Genomic DNA, 27,139 nt, shown 5'->3' on the forward strand with positions numbered 1-27,139 from the left:
AGTTTTCTTCTCTCTTGAAGAGTTGAGTGGGCAGAGCTATTAAATAGCAATATGGAGTCTGCTCAGGCATATAACATTGCCTCAGATAATAACATAACAAGGTTATAGCCTAGCTGGACCACAGCAATGTAAATTATTATACCTTGCTATTACAGAGTGCCTTTCACGTTTATTTAATCTATTCTCATAAAATCTTTGTGAAGGTGAAATGATACTTACGTTTCCTTGCCCATTTTATAGATTAAAAGACTGAGTTTGTAGCGACTTGATCTATAATACACTATGCCATCATTCACAGAGGGCTTCATGTCTAGAATCTGGGTTCCTGTGGGTCAGCTGCCAAAGATCCTTTAATTGGGCTAGCTTTCCCAGAAGAAGAAACGGTCCTCCAGCTCCCCAGTGCCCACCACCCAATGGGTGAACTTGACCTGTGTATTTAGCACTCAAAATGCTGCAAACCCCACTACTTAACTCTGGATTTAGGTTTGACAGATTACTGAAAGGGGAAATGTGTGTGCCCATGTGTCTGTCTGTCTTTGTCTCTCTTATGTGCAGGTCTCCTCTGAGCTATGGAAACCTAAAGTCACCCCAGAGAGAAGACATGCTTTAAAAGACCAGCAGTCCTTCTTCAAAGACATCCTCTGGGGCAGGTTGCTCCTTAGGACCAGGTGTAGGCCTCCACGGATCAGCACTGTCAGGAGTTGCTCAAGGGAGCCAAGAATGACTCTGGGCAAAAGGCCGACAAGCCCTGACAGGTTCCAGGTTGACAGGTACTATCTACCAGAGAGGTACACAGAGAAATATGCAAGGCCAACAAAGTGGGCAGGATGGGTTTTTTTAAGGCAATATAAGCAAAAGACCAAAAACAATCAAGTAAGGCCACCTGGGAGTGATCTACAGAAGTAACCCAAGATGCCATCAAATCCTAACCAAGAATTCTCCCTCCAGGACAGACGAGGGGATTATTTCTCAGGAAACATATGCTTTGCTGCAACCTTCAAAATCTGGCTTGCCAACTAATATATGGGAAAAATGCTCCATGATTCTTTATTCTCCTGTCTGCTCCAACATGTTTGTGTGAAGGAAAACAAAAGGTTTTGAATTGGAATGGATTGCCTGTAGTCCTGTTCCTAACCAAGACAGCAAATGAGAAATCCTTCAATAGCGAGAGCACCAATAAGGCCTGGTGCGGTGGCTCACATGTGTAATCCCAGCACTTTGGGAGGTGGAGGCAGGCAGACCTCTCGAGTCCAGTAGTCTGAGACTAGCCTCAGCAACATGGCAAAACCCCATCTCTACAAAAAGTACCAAAATTAGCTAGGTATGGTGGCACACGTCTGGAGTTTCAGTTATTCAAGAGGCTGAAGTAGGAGAATCGCCTGAGCCTGGGAGGTTGAGGCTGCAGTGAGCCAAGATCACACTACCACACTCCAACCTGGGCAACAGAGCAAGATCCTGTCTTTAAAAAAAAAAAAAAAAAAACCAGAGAGAGCACCAATGGAAGACAGTCATTGTGAGACAGGCTTGGAGCCTCAGAAGGAATGTTGGCAGGACTGATGGCTGATAAGGTCAAGCTTCACCACCACCTAATCCAAGAACTCAGGGTGGATCAGCCCTTTCTCACCAGAGATAATGCTGCCTCTTTCAATGTAGACTTTGAGTAACTCCTAGGAACCAGGATAGTAAACAAAGTCATATTCCTGCTGCTACAGGGGCCATTCACACTCCATCTAGCCCAGTGGATTTCAACCCTGGGGATCACCTGAAAAGCTTAAAAAAAAAAAAAGCCTGGTCCCACCCAAGGCCAGTTCTATCAAAATCTCTTGGGGCGAGGTCCAAACAGCAAGTTTTTAAAGATTCTAGCTTGCAGCCAGGTCTGAGAACTATGGGTGTAGACCAGGGATTGGCAAACTTTTTCTCTAATGGGCCAGACAGTAAATATTTTTGGCTTTGTGGGCCATACAATCTGTCTCAAATACTCTTCTGCCATTGTAGCTGCTATAGACAATAGGTTAGTAAGTGGACATGGCTGTGTTCCAATAAAACTTTATTTACAAACACCCACAGTGGATAGGATCCAGCCCACAGGCTTGATATAGTTTGCAGACCTGAGGTTTACACTATCATCCTACCCCATGAAAGAATTTCTTCCAAAAGATCCTACAAATGGTCATATATAGTTCATCTGAATGTACCTGGGGCTAGACTTTCTCAGGAAGAATAAAGGAGTAACTCCAGGAAAAAATGTGCCTAAGATAATGAACGTATTCAGTGTTAAAAGGCAGGCAAATAGAAGAACATGTTGCAATAAAGAAAGTAGAAAAAAACTCTACAAAATGGAGCTGTAGAAAAAGTAGCAGGTGTGTCTCAGAGAGAATGAGTCCATTGTTGAGCAGTTTCATCCCAGTGTTCTACGAAGCATAAATGAGGCCTGGGCACTACCAGGCAGCTAGCTCAGAAGCTCATTGAAATCAAGCAGGGTTGGGTTCCTACTCTCATGGAGACAAGTGTGCAAAGTATTCAGCCAAGTATCTGAATTTGCTTTCAGGTCAAGGCATGGATGTTCTTAGATACCAGGGAGCCCAATATTGACACAAAATCGTTCCTCTCCAATGAATGAAGTTTTCTTCCGGTGGTTTCCATAGCTCAAGGGAAATGTGTGAAGGGTATAGGTGAGATGCACTTCTCCCTACCTTCTGCTCCCACATTAGAAATGGCTGTTGCAGTTAATTCCTCTGTTCACACGTTATTGCCTCATCTTTACCAACAAGCAACCATTAGGATAAAACGTGTTCCCAGCTGGGCACCGTGGCTCACACCTGTAATCCCAGCACCTTGGGAGGCCGAGGCAGGCAGATCACGAGGTCAAGAGATAGAGATCATCCTGGCCAACATGGTGAAACACTGTCTCTACTAAAAATACAAAAATTAGCTGGGGGTAGTGGCGTGCACCTGTAGTCCCAGCTGCTCAGGAGGCTGAGGCAGGAGAATCACTTGAACCCGGGAGGTAGAGGCTGCAGTGAGCCGAGATCGCGCCACTGCACTCCAACCTGGTGACAGAGCGAAAAAAACAAAACAAAACAAACAAACAACAGGAAAAACATGTTCCCGCCATTTAGTATATATCAACAGCAGGTGCTAACAGCTGTCGAAAAATAAATGAACAGTTTAGTGATCTTCCATGGGCCATGGAAAAGTCAAGATCTAGAAAGTGCTCTGCCTTCCACTTGCCCCCTTTATTGCTGCAAAATTTCCAGATGACTTGTCAATTTATAACTAGTCTTTATTTTCAGATAACCTGAAAGTTGGATGGGGGAGGGGTTCCACAAACACCATCAGCTGTTCTGAGTGGCCTCTTCCATGTCTAGGAAACTGTACTGAGCACTGAAGGCCATCAACACAAACAGATCTGGGCTTAAATCCAACTTCTACCATCTACTGGGTATGTAATCCTGAAGAAAGAATTTAGCCTCCCTGATACTCAGTTTCTCATGTGAACAATAAAGAAAACAGCATGTGCTTGACAACACTGTGATCATAACTATGCATAGAAAACACCAGCTCATTGGATATTGGTTCCTTTCACTTCAAGTCATTGCCCATGAAGGAAGAACTGGGAATTAAGTCCAGATGTTATTCTGTTCACAGTATCAGAAAAAGGAAACGCCTCCTGCTTTAGATGACTAGCACTGAGGGAGATATGGGCAGTGAGACCCGTGTGGCTACACAGCCAACTTGTGCTATGGAAACTGCCACCAGCAGCTCCCAACACGGGCCCAGGCCCTCTGGCATGGCTGTACAAGCCATCTGTTAGATCATGGTCAAGCCAACAGGATCACTGCATTGGACTCTATCCTGTAGCCAGAAAGAATTCATCTGAGTCCATTCTAGCAGGGTTTTCCTTGTTGTACCTTGTAGTTCAGGTTAAATGGCAGATTGAGAGAGCTTGGTGGAAGCCCTAGGGACAGCAGCAAGTTGATAAAACACTTGGATCAACTCCTAGATTCTGTTCAGAGTTGGTTTTTTCCCTGATGAGCTGATAGGCCCCAGGAAGACCCACTGGCATCTCCAGCCCTTTCACGAAAACAGGCAGGCCCACTTTTGGCCTCGAAGGCAACCTACACACATAGAGGAAGAGATCATATCCACACAGAGACATCCAGCAGGTCAGGAAATGGAATCTGGTGAGCACCTTAGAACCTCAAGTCAACAACAGAGTCATCAGCTTCCTCTACTGAAGGAACAGATACCACTTCAAAAAGAGCCTCTTGAGTGTATCTTTTTAACGGGCATTAATAAAATCCCATAGGGCACACAAACAAACGTAATTGAGTAGAATTCCCTATTTGCCCAAACATCAAAGAAGTGAAAAGCCCACGGAAATACAAAAACTGATCCTGTAGGATCCTCAGCTCCTCAGGATGCTGAAGTACTGAATACTTGTAACCTACAGCTTGGCACTGCATTGGGATTCCTCGCTCACTGCCCCTCAGAGTGGGTGTGGAATCAGACGGGATGTTCTAATGTCTGCATCATTGAGGGCATCTAGTCCAGCGTCCCCACAGTCACTGCAGCTGACGTTCTGGCTGCACTGGTAGTAGCCAGTACATCATACACACTTTCTTTAGACTCAATTTTTCTTTCTTTCTTTTTAAATAGAGACAGGGTCCTGCTAAGTTGCCCAGGCTGGTTTTGAATTCCCGGTCTCAAGTGATCATCCTGCCTCGGCCTCCCAAAGTGTTGGGATTACAGGCGTAAGCCACTGTACCTGGCCTCAATTTTTCTTTTCAATCACTGGCAAGAAACATCCTGCCAAGTTTTTCTGATATGTACTTCTTCCATTCCATTCTTTGAAAGAGTGATTTGAGAGCCTCTTTGGAGACCTAACCAAATGCAAGCATGTAAAAGATAAGGTACCCAAAGACTGCTGGAAAGAAACACACTATTAGATTGGATTATAAGAATAGCCAACATTCAGCCCTTTTTTAGATACAAAAATGGCAATTTTATACCATTCAACCTAACTTCTACCAAGTAGCTTTCTGAAATGTTTAGAATTGCTAACTATATGATCTCAGAACCAGTTATAGGCCATTGCTTCAGCTAAGGAGACATCGAGGCACCAAGCCCATGGGCTTCTGCATCATCAAAAAACTGACCGGGCACAGTGGCTCACACCTGTAATCCCAGCACTTTGGGAGGCCGAGGCAGGTGGATCACCTGAGGTCAGGAGTTCCATACCAGCCTGGCCAACGTGGCAAAATCCCGTGTCTACTAAAAATGCAAAATTTATCTGGGCGTGGTGGTGGACACCTGTAGTCCCAACTACTCAGGAGGCTTAGGCAGGAGAAATCGCTTGAACCCGGGAGATGGAGGTTGCAGTGAGCCAGTGAGCCAAGAGCGTGCCACTGCACTCCAGTCTGGGTGACAGAGCAAGACTCCATCTAAAAAAAACCAAATAAACAGTATTCTAGGCCATAAAAGTCATCTTAATAGATTTCAAAAGACTGAAATGTTAGTCTCTGACCACAATGGAACTAAGTTAGAAATAAACAACAACATGACATCTTTAAAAAGTCCTACTGACTTACTTCTAAACAACCCATGGGTCAAAAACCACCAAAAAAAAAAAAAAAAAGGAGAAATTATTTTGAACTGAAGAAAATACAGCATATCAAAATTTATGAGATGCAGTTAAAGTAGTACTTAGAGGAGAATCCTTACCTTTAATGGCTATGTGTGGAAGTAAGAAAGATCTAAAATCAGTGATCTAAATTTCCACTTTAGGAAGCTAGAAAAGGAAGAACAAATTAAAGCCAAATTAAGTAGAAGGAAAGAAATAATAAAGAAAAACTAGTAAGATAGAAACAGACAAGAAATCGGAGAACAGGGCAAACACCAGTGTATTGTAAAGATAGATAAAAATCAATAAAAGTTTAGCCATACTGATTAAGAGACACGAATTATTAATATCAGCAATTAAAGAGAGGCCATCACTTCAAAGCCTACAGACATTGAAAGGCTAATAAGGGAATTCTACAAACAACTTCATAGACTTGACAGCTTAGATCACTGGGCAGCAAACTCCCTGTGGGCCAAATCTAGGTTGCTACCTGTTTTGATACTTCTACTGGAACACGGCCAGGCACATCTGTCTACATGTTGTCTCTGAATGCTTTTGCAATATAACCACAGGGTAGAATAGTTGCCACTGAGATCACATGGTCTACAAAGTTTAAAATATTTACTATCTGACCCTTTATAGAAAAGTTTGCTGACTTTTAGATTAGATGAAATAGACAATTCTCTGAAACACACAAATGCCAAAACTGATTCAAGAAGAAACAAAAAATCCGGATACCTCTCTATTAAAAGTATTGGATTTGTAGTTAAAAACATTCCACAAAGAACTCCAGGTCCAGGTGGCTCTTTTGGTGAATTCTATGAAATATTTAAGAAAACACTAATACCAAGCCTACACAAACTCTTTCAGCAAACAGAAGAGGAAGAACATTCCCCAATTCATTCTATGAGGCCAGTATTACCCTCATACCAAAATCAGAGAAAGACATTCCAAGAAAAGATAACTGTGAAGATAAGAAACCAGCCTCTAAAACTCCACACATAGCTAACCTATCACATTCTGATGGAAAGTTAAAAACAAAACAAAGCCAAAAAAAAAAAAACAAAAACCAACCAGGTATGTGCCAATATCTGCAGAGATGGAGATAAGAGGGCTTGGAAGTAATACATCAGTAAAACTGAGTTCCCTGTTCCCCTCAAGATACACAGTAACAGAAATATCTTCAATTCCTATTGCAGAGGGAGTACCCCCACCCAGCCACAGCTTCTAAGGATTCTGCCCCGTCAACAGTTGCTGCAATAAAATAGAGCACTAAATGTGTGGCCCCTTGGCCTTACCTCCATTCTGACTTGCAACACAGAATAAAGCTATTGCTGTGTCTTTAACATCTGCCATGGCAACATGGCACTAATATCACAGGAAAGGCCCCAAGTATCAGACAGGTTTTTATAAAATTCAACCCAGTGGTACGAACTTTCATCCATTCTTTCCAAGCTCACGAGTGCCCAGGCCAGTCACAGTCATGCACATCTGTTGGGGTCTGTTGAGGGTGACAGTCTGCTGGGAAGGAACTGGTTCATGTGGTGACTGTGTCCACAGCAAAATGCTTTGGGTTCTGAGAGTGCAACTGGTTTCTTCAAAACTAAGCACTTGCTGAGTACTAGTGAAATGGACCCCCCACTCTGGCAGCCTTCAAAACTAAAGAGAGGTCCCTTTAGAGAACAGCAAGCAGTACATGGTTATCTTACCTGAGGGGCAGGAGAGTACCCCGATTCTCTGGGTTCTATGGTGTTCCTCCTCCTTCCCTGTACTGCCTACTAAAGCCTAGAGCCCAACAGAGGACTCTACAAAGAGACAGGGAGCTTGACATGGCTGAGGTCTCCTGAGTCTTCCCACTCAGAATGAATGAAACCACTGTGTGGATTTCCCAAGAGATCATCACAGACAAGCAGCGTTAACTGCAGAGATCTCTGAGGGAAGCCCTCTTCAAAACTGACATGCAAGAGACAGGAGGCTGGTATACATCCCTACCCGAAATTTTGTTTTCTTGTTTATTTTTTACCTTCCCCACCTGAATGTGAGCTCAAGGGCAGAGACTTTTCCTTTCTTAGTCACCACCAACCATAACCCAGTGACTGGGCACAAAGTAAGCATTTGATAAACCCTTGCTACAGGAGTGGCTACCGGGTGCCCATCTGATTTCAGTGCCGAATACTGATGACCTAACAGTATGTGATTAGAACCTTCACGAAGCGATCTTGCCCAAGGAAGGTTCAGTGTTTGCAGGTAACCTAGCAGAGAGATGGCTTTTAAAGTCACAATGACTTTTAACAGGAGATAAGTCAACTCACAGCTGGCGTGCGAGCGGCTGTCATCCTCACACATTTTGTGCAGCTGCTGGTATTCCTCCTGGGCCAGCTCAAACCGCTGCTGCTTAATCTGGTAGATTTCTTTCTTGGCATTGAGAGCCTCCTGGGCTACAATTAAATATTCCTTCAACATGCGCTCTTGCTCTCGCCTCCACTGTTCTCTTGGATCCTCGATCTGGGTAAGTTCTGAAATTTAAAAAGGTTAAAACATAAGTGACTTAAAAGTAAAATCCTTAGGTGGACCAACAGTCATGCAGTGATGTCGCTCGTCAATGTGAAAATTAATTCATTACCAGGATGCATATTATGGAAGATTTTATATCACAAACCTTTCCAAAGCGTGGAACACTTTCTATTTTTATATCCACAGTCCAGATGAGAAGGAAACTCTACAGATATGAAACAGTCCATTGGAGGAGGGAAAACAATACAAGACGATGTTTTCACCAACAAAGACCACACTTTAAATAAGCATGGGAGGAGATGAACCCACGTGAGCTCAGAACTGTGACACTAATTGCTATTTATGACCTTCTCCTCATTGACTCCTTCTGCGTGAGATGATGGAAACTCTTGTGTGTCCCGGACCTGACTGGCCCCCTTCTTTCATTTCCCAGACCAGACTGTGTAGTCTTTTCCCATTCCTCGCTGACTTCCTTGTCCCATCCCACCATAGCTTCCCTCATGTTCACTCCTGCTTCCTCCCTGTCCAGCTCTTCAAGGGCCTGTGCCTAACTCCAGCTCCAGCCTCTCTCACCAGCTCCAACCTTTCATTCCCACCTGCCTCCTGGATGCACCTCCACATGGATGGACCCAAAGTCATTCCTAGCCATTCATCCAAAGCAGCCCTCATTCTCCACACCACCTTTCCCCATCAAGAGCAAAACCAAACCAAACACCACACAGCACACGCCTGCTTCTCCTCTCTTCCCCTTGCGGGGAGCCGCATCATCTGGATCTAACTGCGGAGCCAGCCTGGGGGTACAACCTGGGACTCATCCTCAAAGAATCCCACTCCTCTTCCTCCTGAAACATTCGGTGGGTTATGAAGAACTGGAGGTCCCTGCCCCTGGATATGATAATCATTGGTGACACGCCCTTGTCTCTGTCTCTCCTTACTTCAGTCAGACTCTCGGGACCTTCTGGTCTCATCCCACCAAAACCCATCCTCAGAGCACTCTCCAAAGTGACCTTTCTAACTGGGATGCAATGCTTTCACACAGAAACCTCTTTGAAAGCACAAAGTCGGCCGGGCGCGGTGGCTCAAGCCTGTAATCCCAGCACTTTGGAAGGCCGAGACGGGCGGATCATGAGGTCAGGAGATCGAGACCATCCTGGCTAACACGGTGAAACTCTGTCTCTACTAAAAAATACAAAAAAAAACTAGCCGGGCGAGGTGGCGGGCGCCTGTAGCCCCAGCTACTCCGGAGGCTGAGGCAGGAGAATGGCGTAAACCCGGGAGGCAGAGCTTATAGTGAGCTGAGATCCGGCCACTGCACTCCAGCCTGGGCGACAGAGCGAGACTCTGTCTTTAAAAAAAAAAAAAAAAAAGAAAGCACAAAGTCCAATCTCCTTAGCCTAATATACGAGTTCCAAAACTCACTCGTCAGCTTCATCTCATTTTCCATCCTTTTCCCCCAAAACATTCTCTACGCAGACTGAACTTCTGCGAAGTACCCAAATATGCTTGGGTGGCTCCCCGGTGCCTTTGCCATGCTGACTCAGACCTCTTCTGTCACAGGAAGGCCTGCCGTCTTCCCAGGCACGCTGCAAAGGCACCTTTTTTCTGAAGCCTGCTCTGATCCTCTAGGCACACATGTCTCTCCCCTGCTTACATGGGCTGCTCTTCTTCCCCCTTAACACTGGGCACCTGAGTGTTTTTGTATCTTTTCTGTTTCCCACCTAAACTATAGCCTCTAGATGGCAGGGGCACCGCCTCAGTCACCTTTATACTCTCAGGACCTTTCACTGAGTGCATACAACAGAATGGTCTGTATACACCATATACAAAGGAATACGATTCCACAAAAAGGAATAAAGTTCTGATGCTCACTATGACATGGAAGAACCTCAAAAAACAGCCAAGTGAAAGACGCCAGGCACAAAAGGCTACATAGCATCTGATTCCATGTCTATGAAATACCCAGAACAGGAGACTGCAGAGACAGAAAGCAGACTAGGGGTCACCAGCGGCTAGGGGAAGGGGAATGGGGAATGACTGCTTAATGGAGATGAGATTTCCCTTTGGGGTGAGGAAAATGTTCTGGAACAAGATAGAGGTGATGGCTGCGCAAGACTGTAAATGCACCAAATGCTACCAAACTATTCATTTTAAAAATGGTTCATTTTACGTTCTGTGAATTACACCTCAAAATGGTTAAAATGGTAAATTTTACATTATGTCTGTTTTGCCACACACACACACACACACACACACACACACTCACACATGAAGGTGTGCTTGCTAGAATGTTTCCAGGTAAGTTCTCCTTTGGAAATCCACCCCCCCGCCGCTCTCCTGTCAATATCCTTTGCTCATCCCTTCTCACACCATCCCAGCGCCCCTCCTAGAAAGCCTCTCCAAGCAGTAAAAGTTCACAGGAGAAGATTTACAAACCAAAACAAATGCAAAATCAGAGTCCTGCTCTTGTCTCAGAGATGAGATTCAGTGGGCGTGGGGCATCCGTACCACCAAGCCCTGGGAAGGATAAAGCCTATTAACGAAGCCACGGGCATCTGCCCAGGTCCACAGCAAGGTGGCCCTGTGAAGTGAGCAGCTCTTATGTGTTACGAGCTGCCCTTTAGACTATCAGCTGGGAAGCCTAGCTCAAACGGCCACATTTACCCAAACACACACAGTCGTGAAGTGCCAGGCTGGCAGAGAGCCACTGGGGCCTCTCAGCTTCTCTTCTGCCAGGTACTTGCCCTGTCCAGAAACCACTGGGTCCACCTAGAAGTTCTCCTGCCACCTGGACCTGCCTGGGAGGGCAGCGGGGTCATAACGGTAGATATCCCCTGTCTCCAATCACCACTGCCCAGTCTCTGGATAAGAGCTGCAATCATGCCCAAGGACAGGTGCCAGGCACCAAAAACCCCACTGTCCCGAGATCTGAGATGGGGGACTCAGATCTTGGGTGCCAGCAACTGACAATGTAGGAATCAGCTCTGAAGACACAAGTCTGGGTCGACTGCACAGTGGGGACATGAGGAGTCATAGGACTGGCCTAGAAAAGAGCCTCAAAATCACTCGGGTTGGGGGCACCGTGCACCTTCACACCCTGCAGCCACCCCGCACTTCACCAACCAAAGGACAGAAAGTAAGCCAAGGGGAAGCCATGCTTCATATCCTGGTAGTAAAATGACAATGACAGAGCCACTGAGGGAAGCCAGAATGAAAATGACAGAGGATGAAAAATAGATTCCCAGCTGGGACCCCATCGAAGAAAGCTGACAAAGAGACAGCCAAGATTAATGGGCAGAGAACAGATCTAGAACAGGATTCCTACACCTTGGCACCACTGACATTTGGGGTCGTCTCATTGTCTGTTGTGGGGGGCAGGCTGTCCTGTGCGTTGTAGGGTGTTTAGCAGCATCCCTGGTCTCCACCCACTGAATGCCAGCAGCACCTCTCCCAGGCACAGCCATTGAAAATGCCTCCAGACAATGCCAAGTGTTCCTGAGGGATAAAATCACCCAGGATGAGAACCACTGCTCTAGATAGTTCTACAAAGGAGGCTGGCATGGCCAAAGACCCATTGTTTCTGCTATGGTCTCTATACCATTTCCTCACTTCACACACACACACACATACACACAGAGAGAGAGAGAGAGAGCGAGAGAGAGAGAGATCACAAAGGTTTGGTGTATGAAAGCTAAAGTTAAATGTATAAGATGAAATGAAGTGAAGGTAATCACTTGGGCACTTACTTCAATAACCTGTCAGCTCCACTCTGCAATAAATAATTTTTTCATTATGAGAGGTATTTCTATTTCCAGACTGGCTGGGAAATTTAGTCCTTGTAATAGTTATTAAAACCCTCCATTAAACATATTATATGTAGTCCCCAGCAAGACACAAGCAAGGCACAGCTACAGAACTGCTTCACTTTGTGAAGAACTGAGCTAATGGAAACTTCGGATTACATTTATAAAACCCGATTTAATGCTGCATTGGAAGGTAACGATTGTTTCACTCTACAAAAAGTTTTTGGCATCTTTGATATAATGCCACAGATTTTGCACACTACTTACTATTTATGTGGTCCATGTAATAAACTCCAATTTGTTTATCATATACAGTTTCCCATCCTAAAGGAAGTTCATCCCCAACACAATCGGCAAAGGTCAATGGCTTTGTTATCCTGCAAAATAAAATTATGAAAACAAATTTGAAAGTCAGGTCAGTTTTGTATAAGTTTGCTTTATCTTATCTAATTGACTGCTTTTGCTCCAAATATTTGGTTGGAAAATTAATTCGCCAGCTTTGCCTAAATAACTGTATTAGTACACTCGCAATCAGAAGCATTACTATCTCAAAGTGCAACTTTAAATATGAGCAAAAGAGATACTCGGTTACTAACAAAACAGGTAAAACAAGCATCTTCTTCCAAGCAGTATGTTTAATGAGGTGAGGACAATGGAATGTAGCTCTTCCAGAAAAATCAGAGAGCACCTATGCTCTGTTCTCATTCCCTGAGAAATGTTCCCCTCACAACTTTCAGTTTCCATACATTACACATGAACATTGGCTTAAATCTATAAAAAATGTATTTCCAATATTTTTATCTACCAGTGGTCATGAGTTTAATAAACGTCAACCATTGGCCAAATGCAAAGAGCCAAGCAAGGTAACAATACAATGAGACCCCCACTAAATACTTCCTATATTTCTTATACAGTAGGAATCAGAAATTTCAGAGTCTTTTTTATTTTTCTGGAGAAAAACAACAAAAGCACTTTGTCTACAGGCATCTCTCCTTGAAGAAAATCTGATTAAGGAAATTTGGGCTTGACAAGAGAGATAAAGAGTTTTCAGATGGATTTTTAAAAGTAGAGCTCCCCCCTCCCCGATCCCCCATGATCATACTGATTGACAAGACAGTGTTAGGACTGCAGCTGTCACATAAAACGAGACACACCTATAATTGTCTGAGTCTGGGCAGCTATCTCTTGGGCTGTCTCTATAAATGCACACTGACTGCTATGCATGGGAATCCGATCACCTACATTTCACTAAGTCAATCCTCCCACTTCTTCTGTCCCTGGACCTGAGAAACTGACACAACCACAGCCAAGCCCCATGAGACCAGTATGAATTTTAAACATGTGATTTCCCCAAACTGGTTTGACAACAAGGCTGTCTCTCCCCAGGGGCATTCAGAAATTGACAAACACAATCAGAACAACACTAGCTTTAATCTTCATTTTAAACACACGGTTTTAAAAAGTTAGAATCAATATAAAAACAGAAATAAACAGAAGGTGAAATATGCCATATATATCCACCCAAACACGACGCACTCAAGAAATCACATCACAAGATGAGCCTACTGTATGCAGTTTGTCCCATCCTGGAACTGATGTCGGCAGCACAATGCCTTTACCAGTCAGGAATGGTGTGCCATACCAAGGGTCCCAGTCAAGCAGGTAACAGCAGACTGTTGTGCATGATTTGCATCCTGAATGGGACCCAACCACGGGGGAAAAAAAAAAAAATTCTACTTTAACACAAACTGAGTTCTGAGCAAATTGCTGCTAGACTAATGTAATGATATTCATAAATAAGCCTCTAGAGAAAAATGAAAAATGCCCATGCACAGGTACATTCTAAGCACATTTACATACATGATCTCATTTAATCAACAAATATTGGCCAGGTGCAGTGGCTCACAACTGTAATCCCAGCACCTGGGAGGCCAAGGTGGGAGGACTGTTTGAGCCCAGGAGTTCAAGACCAGCCTGGGTAACATAGTGAGACCCCACGTCTACCAAAAACACAAAAAATTAGCTAGGCCCATGCCTGTAGTCCCAGATACTCAGGAGGCTGAGGTGGGAGGATTGCTTGAGCCCAGAAGTTCGAGGCTTCAGTGAGTAATGATTACACCACTTGCATTCTAGCCTAGGTGACAAGACAAGACCGTATTTCCAAAAAAAAAGACAAAGTAAACAGTTATAGGTGAGAAACCCATCCTTATAGCACTGCGGAGTCAAATTCTGGCATGATTTTCAATAACAGCATTGAGAATGTCTAGATGTATTTTCCTAATTATCATTCCAAAATATTTATGGACCAGGGATCATGAATACTCTAAACTTTACCAATATCAAATGATGTTTTTCTCCCGAGAAAGTTGTTAGTGAGTAACATTACTTCAGTCATAAATCATTTCAGAGGAGTTATTCAGTTCCAGAATCTATTTGATCACATCTTTTTTTAAAAAGGCTGGTCAAGTGAAGCAGTGGGAGAGGAGATGAAACAAAGAAATCTGTAATCGGTTGTGATCAATTAGTTGTAAACACCACCGCACTCAGATCAGCCAAAGGAGAGCCGAATAAATCTTGGCTCCTCTTTCATCGTCAGAGGGGAAGTATCTGGAGGTGTGTAACACTGGCGTTTTTTGGTGGTAACTTTTCAGCAAGGAGTGTTTTCTGGCTCTTGTTGGCTAAAAAGCATGGTTCCTGCATGTCAGGATGAGGCCAGGGCCACCCAGGAGCGATCTCAGCCTCATCTGGGGACAATCAGCATCCTCAGCGAGGTGGTCGGCTTCATCCTGGACAATTCCATGATCCCTCATCCTGCCAATGATCATCCTCTCACTTGGGTGGAGACAATGATGTCCAAAGACTCTTCCCCAAGAACAGTGGCTCTCCATGCAGAAATGCACAGCATTGGGCTGGGTATGGTGGCTCACGCCTGTAATCCCGGCACTTTGGGAGGCCGAGGCAGGCAAATCACCTGAGGTCAGGAGTTGAAGACCAGCCTGGCCAACATGGCAAAACCAAGTCTCTACTAAAAATACAAAAATTAGCTGGGTGTGGTGGTGTGCACCTGTAGTCCCAGCTACTCGAGAGGCTGAGACATAAGAATCACTTGAACCCGGGAGGCAGAGGTTGCAGTGAGTCAAGGTTGTGCCACTGCACTCCAGCCTGGGTGACAGAGCAAGACTCCATCCTCAAAAAAAGAAAAAAAGAAGAAATTCACAGCACTGAGTTTGCTAGAGCAAACCCCCTGGGCTGGTGTGAAAAGTCCTCCCCAAGCCAAGCCCATACAAAGCTTCTGGCCCCCCTGCACCCCCCACCACTCCCCCCCTAAACACACACATACAATCTCTTTTCCAGGCAAATGAGTTTGTTCACCTGCCTTCCAAAACATCACACTCATTCCAGTCTAAGCAATCTGTTCTCGGTCTTTCCTGGACCTGTGGAGAGACTTCCTCTTCCCCTCTCGTACCCCAATCCCATCAGTCCTGCAAAGGCCAGCTCTACCCTATGCAAATCATCACCGCCAAACACCCACCGTCTCCACTGCCTGGGAGCCACATCCGTTCTCAGTCACTGGGCACAAAACACTGCTCATCATGTTTCTGACATTTGTACACATCCTCCACATAAATGAAGGTTAGCTGTTTAGTCTCCTCACTCAACCAGACTCCAGCAGGGTTCTTGGAGGGAAAAGAAGCTTTTGAAGCTGAGAATGATCCCAAAGCACATCGGCTTTACTCCTAAGAGAATCCTTCACGTCCTCGCTCAGAAGCCATGGCCATGGTGACTCCATATATCCATACCTGCAATTTCCGACACACCCTTAAACTGACCTTCAATGCCAGATTCACACTTCTCAGTACTTCCCAAGGAACCCAGAATCCAGACCTTAGCATGGGAAAAAGTTCAGTTTGCAGAGCTCGGCATCTTTAGGTCTGTCCACATCACATGGGCAATTTTTACATTTTATTGCATGGTTTATGGTCATTGGTAGAGACAGAACTATCTCACGGTAGAGCCAAGGTGGGCCAGAGATGGAGGAACCAGCTTTGTGGGCCTCAAAGCCGCCTGGCTTACATCTGGTTTAATGCATTTTGTTTGTACTGTTTTAGAAAAAATGAAAATGCTAGTGCTGGCATAGGCACTGTATGAACTGCATACAGTTAAGAGGAAAGTAGAAATTGCTGGGTATGTGGAAAGGCTAAACCCTTAGATAGTCACAGGACTAAGTTGCATCCAAAAAGAAATTTAATGCAGGTGAAAAAGTCAGAAATATGTCAAGGACTATGTGTAAAATACAAAGCAGAATTGGAAATGTTCAAATATTTTTGGTTCTTCAGGAAAGGAGCCCTGGGCTATCCCCTTCCCCAAATGCGCTGAAGTCTTTCAGCTTTCCCATGCTCATTCACATGTATACGAAAGCAGGGGAATGGCAATACTGCAGTTTACTCCCCTCACAATAAAACGGAAGAGAAAAATTAAAAGTGGAAAGGGGCACACTATCACAAGCAGGAGCACAGAGAAATCAGTGGTCTATTAACAAGCAGAAGGAGACAGGAAATCTACAAACAAAACAAGAGAGCTCAAACCACCCAATTGAGGCCATTTAGCTTCAAATGAAAAAGATCCTGACGCCTCAACATCTCCCAGATTCTCCTCTATCACAGTATCATCCAATGACTCAAACTCTCAAAGACATCAGGAATTTATTTATGCCTAATTTTAATTCTCCAAGCTATTTTCACACCTACCAAAGATGTAGGGCTTCTAATCTTGTGGTTAAAGTGTCACCAGGGGGAATATTTTCTATTTTTGTAAATGTCATTTTGTTCTCCCCAGAGACAGGGTCTCACTCTGTCACCCAGGCTGGAGTGCAGTGGCACAATCACAGCTCACTGCAGCCTCAACTTCCCAGGCTCAAGCGATCCTCCCACCTCAGCCCCCTGAGTAACTGGGACCACAAGCAAGCACCACCATACCCAGCTAATTTTTTTTTTTTTTTTTTTTTGGTAGAGACAGAGTCTCACTATGTTGCTCAGGCTGGTCTCGCACTCCTGGACTCAAGTGATCCTCCCACCTTGACCTCCCAAACTGCTGGGATTACAGGCATGAGCCACCACGCCCCAACTGATTTTCATTATATTTGATTTTACTAGTTAAAATGCTGAGAAGACAATTAAAAATAAAGGTAGAGCTAAAAAGAAAAAGCACTTTGTTCTAAGATCCCTGTTTCTCTGAGTATGGTACTCCCCCACTCCCAGTTCTAGTCAGTTTCAACTGCGGTGGGGTTCCCAACATTGACAGCAGTCCCAAAGTAGAGCATTCTGGAATAGTCAGGGCCAGTAGATCAGCTGGCTAGGGCAGTGTCTCATTCCTGACCTTAGAATCCTTTTTAATACATGGAAATAATATTAGATAACAGAATTTGAGCAAACAGATTAGCAATTCAATTCTGTCCTCTTAAAAACATCACTAAGCCTTTTAATAACTTTAAAGACCAATTTTTTTCTGAAAATCGTAAAAAGTGTCCTTTTTAACTACCCAATGGGGCATTACTGATGTCCAGGTAGGGCCACAGATGGGCAGGGGATATCAAAGGGAGAGAAGTGGCTGAGAAGGGGAGGAAGATGGGGTACAGGCTAGCAGCGTGCACACACTGGTATTTCCTCTGAGGTTCTGTCTTCACCCATACGGATGCTATCTCAGGTTCTGAAGCTCTCATCTCCCCAAAAACTTGATGCTAATTTCTCCCCCAACCACTCCTTCCCAGTCACCACAGACAGACTAGGGGAATTTTTGTTTCCATCACAAAAAAATTTAGGAGACACTTAAATAGGAGAGAAATGTCCATTGACACCACCACAAAAATGTCCATTGACACCACCACACCACACTATTCCTATATTAGTGTGTTTTCCTCCACCTTTTTTTGATGAGTTGTTTTTATCTGGTATTTTCTAAAGTACTCATGATCACATAGTATGTGCAATTCTCTATCCTACCTTCTCCACTTAACTTTGTAACATGTTTACTTAATTCGTACCTTGAGTCTCTCCAAAACTTACTGGAGCTAGCCTACCCCTATAGCATAAGAATTCTGTCCCCCTTGTCATAAATTATTTGTAAACATCACATGGAATAGCTGAATAGCTCAAGCTCCTTGAGAACAATTACCCCATCTCAACCGCCTTTGATTTAGTCCAAGACAGGGCATGAAGCTGATGTTCAATAATTCTTGCTGAATAAATAACTTGCATTTGTACAAATCCTTCACTAAAGGGATTAATGGAATTTACCTAAGCACTCTCCTACTATTGACATCTACATTATTTCCAAATTTTCACTAATATAAATATGCATGAGACCCACTCATGCTTGGGAAACAGTTCAGCAATTTCTCGAACACTTAATCATAGAGTTATAACCATATGATGCGGCAATTCTACTTGTAAGTATATACACAAGATAAATGAAAACATATGTTCACACAAAAACTTGTACGTGAATATTCATAGCAGCATTTTTCACAATAGCCAAAAGGTAGAAACAGCTAACAGCCATCAACTGCTGAATGGATAAATAAAACATGGTCTACCCATACGATGGAATAGTATTCAGACATAAAAAGGAATGCAGGAATAGATGCAAGTGTTGGGGCGCTGACCGCCACGAACTTTCGAAATCTATGTATAACTTTTCACTCTCCAAAAACTTAACTACTAACAGCCTACTACCGACCAGAAATCTTACTGATTACAAAAACAGTTGATTAACACATATTTTGACATTATACACCATATTCGTAAAATAAAGTAAGATAAAGAAAATTTATTAAGGAAGTCACAAAGAAGAGAAAATCTATTTACTATTCATTAAGTGGAAGTAGATCATCATAAAGGTCTTCATCTTAGTCTTCATATTGAGTAGGCTGGCATGGACGTGGAATGGTTGGTCTTGCCAAATCAGGGGTGACAGAAGCAGGAGAATAAGTGGACCCATGCATTCCAAACCCATGATGTTTAAGGGTCAACTGTACTGATACATGCTATAACACAGATGAACCCTGAAGTCATTGTGCTGGGTGAAAGAGGCCAGACACAGAGGCCACACGTTGTGTGGTTCCATCTAAAGGAAATGTCCAGAATAGGCAAACCCAGAGAGACAGAAAGTGGACCGGTGGTCACCAGGGGCTGGGGGAAAGAGGGAATGGGAGTGACTGTTAATGGGCACAGGGTTTCCTTTTAGTGGGAAGAAAATGTTCTGGAATTAGATAGGGTGATAGTTGTACAACCTTGGGAATATACTAAAAACCACTGAACTGTACACTTTAAAATGGTGAATATTATGGCACATGTGAAATATATCTCAATTTTATATTAATGATAGAAGGAATACCTGTGTCTATAAAGCTCACAAGCTGTACTTATAATTATTCTTTGAAAAAATTCCCAGAACTAAATTTCAAGGTCAAAGGATATGAAGTTTTACCCCCATATCTTAAATTTGATGTAAAAAATCCAGACCATAATGTCTACAGGGAATATAACCACTCAAGATCCAGAAAACTTGGATTCACATTTCAGCTTCCTTTTCTCTCTTCTTTGTCCTATGTTTTTTCCATAGCTCATATCATACTAGATACAATGTCATAAACTTATTGCATTTCAGTTGGGTATCACCTCACGTCTTTTAGCTCTGTCGGCGTCACTTATTTACCAGGCACCCTGGGTCATCCATTTAGGTATGTCCCAGCTTTCTGCTCTTTACTGTAAGTAAGGGAGACGAGCTGACAGTAAATATTTGAGAGATGTTGCCAAAGCGCTCTCCCATCACCTCACACTCCCACCTGCAAAGAAAGAAGTGGTCTTTTTCACCACCCTCTGGGGATATGTTTAATGCATTCAGCCCCAGGCTCCAGATGAATCCACATGGCCTAAGCAGGCTGACCTTCAAGGAACAAGCTGATAGGGAGACAGTGGAGGTTTGATAGCACTTTTGGAAGGTGGGAGACTTCCTGGGCCAGCTGCCACTGTCTCTTCATCCCACCCCCACAACAGCATCAACCCCAGAGTTACTCGCTTTCTCTGCCCTCAGCCACCACCCAGAAAGCTGCCAGATGGAGATCTTGCCCTTCACAAACCACATTTCTTGGTTCAGCAGAGCAAACAAATACACATTGCTGGTCATTCCAGGGCCAGAGAGGGGAGAGAAGGAAGAAGGCACAGCTCAGCTTCTTTTGTTCCCTTTTTGCCTATGCCTATTGTATCCTACTGGGCCCCTTGAGAGATGGCACCTGGGCCATGGTGGCTTTAAGCAACAAAAATCTATTCCCTTACAGTTCTCAACATTAGAAGTCTAAAACGGGTTCAGGGGCCTGCATTCCTTCTGGAGGTTCTGGGGAGAATCTGCTCCCGCACCCTTTCCACCTTCTACAGGCCTCCTGTAAGTCCTTGGCTAGTAGCCCTTTCCTTCCTCCACCTTCAAAGGCAGCATGGCCAGATGAGTCTTCCTCAGGATGCCATCTTTCTGGTTCTCTCTATTCTGTCTCCTTCTTCCACTTATAAGGACCCTCGTGATGACACTGGGCCTGCCCAGATCATCCAGGATCATCTTCCCTGGGCAGGATCCTTAAAGTCATCACAGTTGCAAAGTCCCTTCTGCCATGCATGTCAACATATTCACAGGTTCCAGGGCTTAACGACATGCACATCTTGGAAGCCATTATTCTGCTGATCACAATACAGCAGCTGGGGAGGCTGCAGGGCCAGAGAGGATGAGCAGGGTAGTCACTGGGGGACCCATGCCTTGAAGCCCACACCTTCCCTGAACCAAACTGTAGGAAACTGCAGGTGGGTAGCAGAAGGTGGAGCAGTGAGAAGGGATGAGCGCTGCTGATCCCTCACGCATTCTCTCCATCAAAAGGAGGCCAAGGCAATGCTCTGGCGCTTGTGCTACACCTTCCAGTCTCAGGGAACAAGAAGATCTTTATATTTCCAATTCACGTTTGTTAAAATGCTCTTCAGAGAGGATACTATTAATCTCGGTTTCAGTTCCAACCCAATCCTCAGGAAATCCTAATGACTTCCTCCACCTTTTCTAAGCTACCTGGCTCACAGTGAGTTTCAAAGCCCGCCGGAACTTGGACACCAGCCCGCTTGTGGTTACTTATGTGGTAAATCTGACCCTGTTTGCTGTGCTAGTTGCTTCTCCAAGCTTTTGGTAGCAAGCATTTACACTCAGAGCCAAGGCTCTCCCATAGCAGTGAACGGGTCCCCGACCTCCCTGACATTAGAAAGAAACATGGATGAGCACAGTACATGGTATTCATCAGATTCCCAGGGATGTTGATCATCCCAAAAAACGAAGCTCAGAAGTTCTTTTAGAGAGACTGCTCGTTTCCCTGTCAAAGTTTAAAATAGTAGTGAATGTACCACAAACCTGTCCCACTAATCCTGAAAAGCCACTTGGAATAATCATTTAAAATCTGTGTTTTTGCCCAAGGTATTTATTTAGAATATGCATAGGAATTGAACTGGCTCTTGTCTTCAAGTCCAATTCTAGAAGTCTAGAATGTAGGGCAAAGAGTAATTACACCTAGAACTCAATCTAAACATTGTATCCATGTATTAATGTAGTGTGAGTGTCCCAATTGTTAGTGATAGAGCCTCGGAACTAATCACTCTTAAATAACATTTGTAATTTCCATGTGGAAAGGTTAAGTCCTCTTGAGAATCAAAGAAAAAGTTATACATTGTCAGTCTTTTCATTGTCTCTAACACAAAACTATCATAATTCATAGACAAATTTCCAGACTAATATAAAAAGCAAACAGCTCCTCACATGTATTTCAAGGAAAAAAGGGATGTTTAGAGGCTTTATGAGTGGCAGTAAATCCATAAGACAAGTGACCATGGATGCCTGTAGGTGATTTTTTGGGGGGTTGGTGGGGAATAACCACAGAGAATCAGATGCAGGTAAACCCCTGTGCCTGAGGAGTGCAAAGCTGCATTGACAGAAGACCGCCAGCCTCGGAGTCTTCAATCTGAAACATGAAGAACACACCACCAAGATCTGTCTCACTGCTTCAGTGGTGACAAGGTGTAGCACTGTCCTTTAGCCCTCAACCATGTCCATCTCACTGAGACTTTTCTACCTTAGCATGAGCCTCCCAGGACACAATTCCCCTCATTGGCACCTACATCTTCCTGAACGTCCACCTGCAAAGCCAGCTGCCAGCATGTTCTCCAGGGCATAGCTTTTCACAGCGAAGCAATGGGCCAGAGAGCCTGAGGGAGCTGGGGGAGCCTGTTTACAAGCCAACTCGCCTGAGTTTGAAGGTCAGTGTTACTGATATCCCAGCAAGGATATCACTCAGGTCATAAAACCCCAGTGAGAAATATGCCAGATGCATCTTTCAGTTGTTACAATGAAACAGTACTACCCAATCCGTGGAGCTAATACTTCAAGGCTGCCTCCTGTGAGTCGGCATTTGTTACTCAAAGCCATAGAGCAGCAACAGTGCTACGTGTCCACCAAACCCCTGCTTCCTCTTCCTCTTGGGCCTACAGAGAGTTCACACTTCACAGTCTCTCTCCCTTGCAGCTGGGTGGGACCATGTGACTGGGCTCTAGACAATGGAATGTGGGCAGAAGCCATATACACCCCTTCCAAGGTTCATCCCAGAAGCTTCTGGTAGGATTCCCCATGGCTTCCCTCTTCCCTTGCCTGTGGGCCCAAAGCAAAGAACCCACTGGAGGATGGCAAAGCCTCAAAAGATGGGCAAGCCATACCACAGAAGCAGTCTGGGGTCCCCCCGCCTCCCCAGCCAATACTAAACTGACATGAGTGAGAAACTTCTATTCTGCTAAGCAATGAGACTTTGGAGCTGTTAGTATAGTTAGCTGGTTAACCCACTTGGAGATCTGGACAAAGGAAGGAAATAATCAGAATTTGTGAAAAGTCTGAATATTTCATCTCATTTGATGACATGAGCATCTTCAGTGATTCACAAAAAAGTTATCCAAGTATAGACATGTTTTGGAGAGAACTGGCTTGTCCTTCCCCACTATGCAGTCCTGCAGGGCAGGGATAAGGAAGACCACTGCTCACATTTCCATTACTGACAGTGCTTCTTGCTTCATAGCATAGTCATCATTTGACAGGCTACCTCCCCTAACAGTCTGTGAGTTCCTTGGAAGAAAGGATTCACCTTTCTAAGCCAGAGCCCTCAAACACAAGAGTCCTTCATTAAAGTGTATGATAAATTAATCCAGCCAATTTCAGGAACTGATACCAAAGAAAACCCAGTTTGGAGCCAATTAACACTTAAGAAAGAACTGGAAGGGGACAGAAGGGCATTTTAACTTGACTGAGATCACAAAGCCTAGATTATAAGAAATGCAGGACTCGGGAGGCCAGAGCACTACAGGGTCATTCCTCACTCGGACAGCTCTTTTTTAAGACAGATCTATCCTTGGAAGGAAGGTGACGTTCATCAGACTACCAGAGCTTGATGCAACATCCCTGAATACCTCCCCTAGGCCTTTTGTTCTGAGTTTCCACTGACCATGCCACCTTCTGATCTACAATCTGGTTTCCTGAATGTGGGTCTGCCCACCAGAAAGGGAGTGTCCAGAGAAGATAAAGAGACAACATCTTAGCAAGATGTTCTATCCTCCAGCAAAGAATAAACTGTTCTAAGAAAATCAGTCCAGGAGGTATTCAAGAAAACCAGCAAACCTCCCCGGGCTCTGCGGCCCTAGTGATCCTACCGGTTCTCAGACATGTTCAGGCACTGGTGCAATGGAAGTCCAAATACCTGAAAAATGCCACACAGTAATGACTGAATACGTCTAAGGTCCCTCAGTATACATTTTACTGAATCACAGACATAGATGGGAACAATTATTTAAAACTTCAAGGGAGAAAAACTTCATACTGAGGAAACTATACTTTTGTACTTCCTAGAGGTTGAGTATAGGCAAATGACTCAGTCTCACTGTGCCTCCGTTTTCTCCATTTTACTCTAAGGTGGTGAGGCAGAAGGCCTGAGACTATTATCAAGGTTTCTGGAATGTATTACATTCTCCAGTAATGCCTGTTTTCCTTCCATTTTATTTTTTTCCTCCAAAGACTGGGAGAATGTTGTTATTATTCTGATTTAGCAGCATAATACTACATGGAAGGAAAAGAACCTAAAAGCAAGCTGACCTGAGGCCAAAATTCGAGTCTACCACCCAAAGGAAACCAAACCCAGAGGGGCGCCCAACCGCAGCCATTATCTGAGTGCCCCCCAGCAAGGGTCCCTCTGAGACAGAATAACAGAGAAAAGGAATTTCTCAACAAGCCCATCAAGAGCACACTCTTGAGCTGATGTGAAAATACTTTGTTCACCTCCATATATAAGCCCTAGGGATACAATTTACAGTAAAATAAAGACAGATTTTAGCCCAGCTGGTACAAAGAATTCTCTGGGGCAGCACTGTCCAATGGAATTGATATGAGAGCTCACATACTTAATGCAAAACTTCTTAAAACAGTAAAAAGAAACAGGCAAGATGAATTTTCAAACACGTTTTATTTAACCCACTATATTGCAAATACTATCATTTTTACACGTAATGACTATACAAATTATAAACGGAATGCTTTTCATTCTTTTTTTGAATGGAGTCTTTGAAACCCAGTGTGTTTTACAGGTTAAGCCCATTTCATTTCAGGATTGACCGGATTCAAGTGCTCATTTGTGTGTGGCTGTGGCTACTTCACTGGATATCACAACATCAGACTCTCATCTAAATTCTACAGTAATTTGAGTCTGTAAATGATCACAGGTGCACAGGTGCATCACTTAAGAAAGACCTGGCCTGAGCTGCCATCCTCCACAAGCCACTAGTTGGGGTTTCGAAGGAACCACACTTCTAAGACCACAAAACCACATACAGGGAACTCCTGGCTTCCCTCCAACCCCCTCATATCCACCCGCATTCCCAGTAACCCATGGGAACTGCTATCCCCAAACCTGGATTGTTCTTTCCCTTTGCCAAGCTTCCCCCTACCCCGCCCCTTTCCTGTTGAAATGCTAATGCTTCTTCTAAGATGTGGCCCAGATTCCTCTGGTCCAGACCCAGCCCAGCCCTGCCAGAAGCAAGTTGGCCCTTCTTTGGCCAGCCTCAGCACTTGATCTCTTCTGTGGTAGTTCTTAAAACTCTAAGTAGAATGCGGTCATTAATAAACATTGCGTCTCCCCGAGTACTAGTTCCTTCAGGGCAAGGCTGGCATCCCCTCCAATGCTGACCTGACCCCCACAGGGCTCCAGGGCTTGCCCAGGAGGTGCTCCACTGCATATACAGGATGAGTCAGAATTACTTGATCAATGCTGAATGGAGTCTGCCACTCAAAACAGGTTGTCTCTGGCAGCTCTAGAGCTGTTTGTAGATGGTACTGGTCTGGACAGGAAATGCTCATGAGGAGATGTGCAGATTGGAAGCTGGAGAGACTGGATCAGAGGGCGAATGGGCTGCAGTGTGACAGATGCATGGCTTCCTCTTCAGGGACTGGGTAGAACAGGTGCTCAGGAGCTGTTTACAAGAGTGATCGGAAACTCGGGCTTGTCGCATTAAGAATGGCATCATGGCTGCAAAGCACTAACAGGGGGAGCCAATGCAGGCTAGAGGACCTCATAAGGGGGCTCCCAAGTCAGCTCTGAGCCTTCATTCCACAGCTGCTTACAAGTCCCTAGACCCACCCCACGCACACACAGACCAGTTCTCAGTACCCAGCCCCCTCCCGTGGACCCAAATGAGTCCTCCTCACTGGCTCCAGACCAGGCTTTCAGGCATGATGGCCCAGAAACCAGGAAGAACCCCAGGCCACTGTAGTTCCCTCATCAGGGAGGGCAGAGAAATGATACCACCCAGGAAAGTGTGACTTCTGAAACGTGCCTTTCCCTAAGATAAACCAGCCAGTGGTAGTCAGGCGAGTGGGACTGGGGACAGCAGGGGACAATGGGCGTGTTCTACAACATAATTGTGATGACAATCAAACAGCTGTATAAATTGACTAAAATTCATAGGACTGTACTAAAATGGGTGCATTTTATGACACGGAAATTACATCTCACTAAAGCTGTTTTTAAAATACACACACACACACGCTGAGGTTCTTATTGAATACTTCGTTTACAGTGGGGAAAAAAGAATTTAAGGATTCCAAGTCACATGAAATACTTGGGAGAAGAAAAAAACACAAGACTTGGATGCTATCACTAGCTTCGCTGTCATCTCACTCACTTGAAACTGTTAGATGCATCTGGAGATTTTTATGTGTAAATTCCAAGTCATGGCTGGTGGATGTTCCAGAATATCTTCCAAATATCTGGACACATGTTGAAACATTCCCGAAACTAATTACTTCCAATCCTTTGTGTTCATTCATCCCATTACTCTCTATATCAGGGCTCTCACACTATAGTCACAACCTATCAGTGAGCAGTGAAATTGAGTGAGTAGGTCCCTGTCAGTATTTTATTTTAAAAAGAAAATATTAAAGCACATCATACTTCCTAGGGGCAGGACAGTATGTACACGTCATGAATTTTTCTTTTGGTTGTGTATGTAATTAAAATAGGCTCCTTATTTTTGGTAACCGTCCACAGTACTTGGACAGGCAAAGCTGCAGGACATATGCATACATAGATACGTCATGTAAATACTGGAGCACTGAATGCGCAGGGCCACTGCATGGGACGGTGCCAGGTGTGCAAACTAACACTGCAGCCACACAGCAAAGCCCAGCACTGTGCTCAGCCAAACACTTAAGAATCACGATAGTGTGAGGAGGTGGGTCCACTATCACCATCCCATGTTACCTAGGAGGAAGCTGAGCTCAGGGACACACACCTGAGAAGTGGTGAGACCAGGATGTGGGCAAGGGCAGTCAAGGACTCAAAAGCCACGCCAGAGCCAGCCAGCTCCCTGCACTTCCACATGGAACTCAGAGAATGGATTCCAAGCAAACTTCAAGGGTTCCAAGAGCTCTTTATAGCAATAAGTATAATGTGAACCGTATTCCACTTTTAAATGATTTTTTATCTCCTTTACCCTCTTGACAAATTTCTAACAATGATTACTCTGGTAAGAGTATAGTTAGAGAAGTAAACGATCAGCCTTTTACTTTTAATATTGCCAAAATTTTAGATGGGAGT

The 27,139-nt window shown here is 44.4% G+C and overlaps 1 protein-coding gene across 1 annotated transcript in view; it reads right to left on the reverse strand.

The window, feature by feature from the left end:
* Positions 1-13,846, reverse strand: part of WWC3 (WWC family member 3) — an 83,867-nt gene extending 70,021 nt beyond the window's left edge. The window contains exons 1-2 of the mRNA XM_031660544.1: positions 12,205-13,846; positions 7,936-8,139 (exon numbers count right to left, since the gene is read on the reverse strand). Of these exons, the coding sequence (XP_031516404.1) occupies positions 7,936-8,139; positions 12,205-12,220 (220 nt within the window). The 5' untranslated portion in view covers positions 12,221-13,846. The remainder of the gene's footprint in view (positions 1-7,935; positions 8,140-12,204) is intronic.
* Between the last annotated feature and the right edge of the window lie 13,293 nt (positions 13,847-27,139).

Source organism: Papio anubis, chromosome X, assembly GCF_008728515.1.
Source record: "Papio anubis isolate 15944 chromosome X, Panubis1.0, whole genome shotgun sequence".
In the NCBI taxonomy this organism is placed as follows: domain Eukaryota; kingdom Metazoa; phylum Chordata; class Mammalia; order Primates; family Cercopithecidae; genus Papio; species Papio anubis.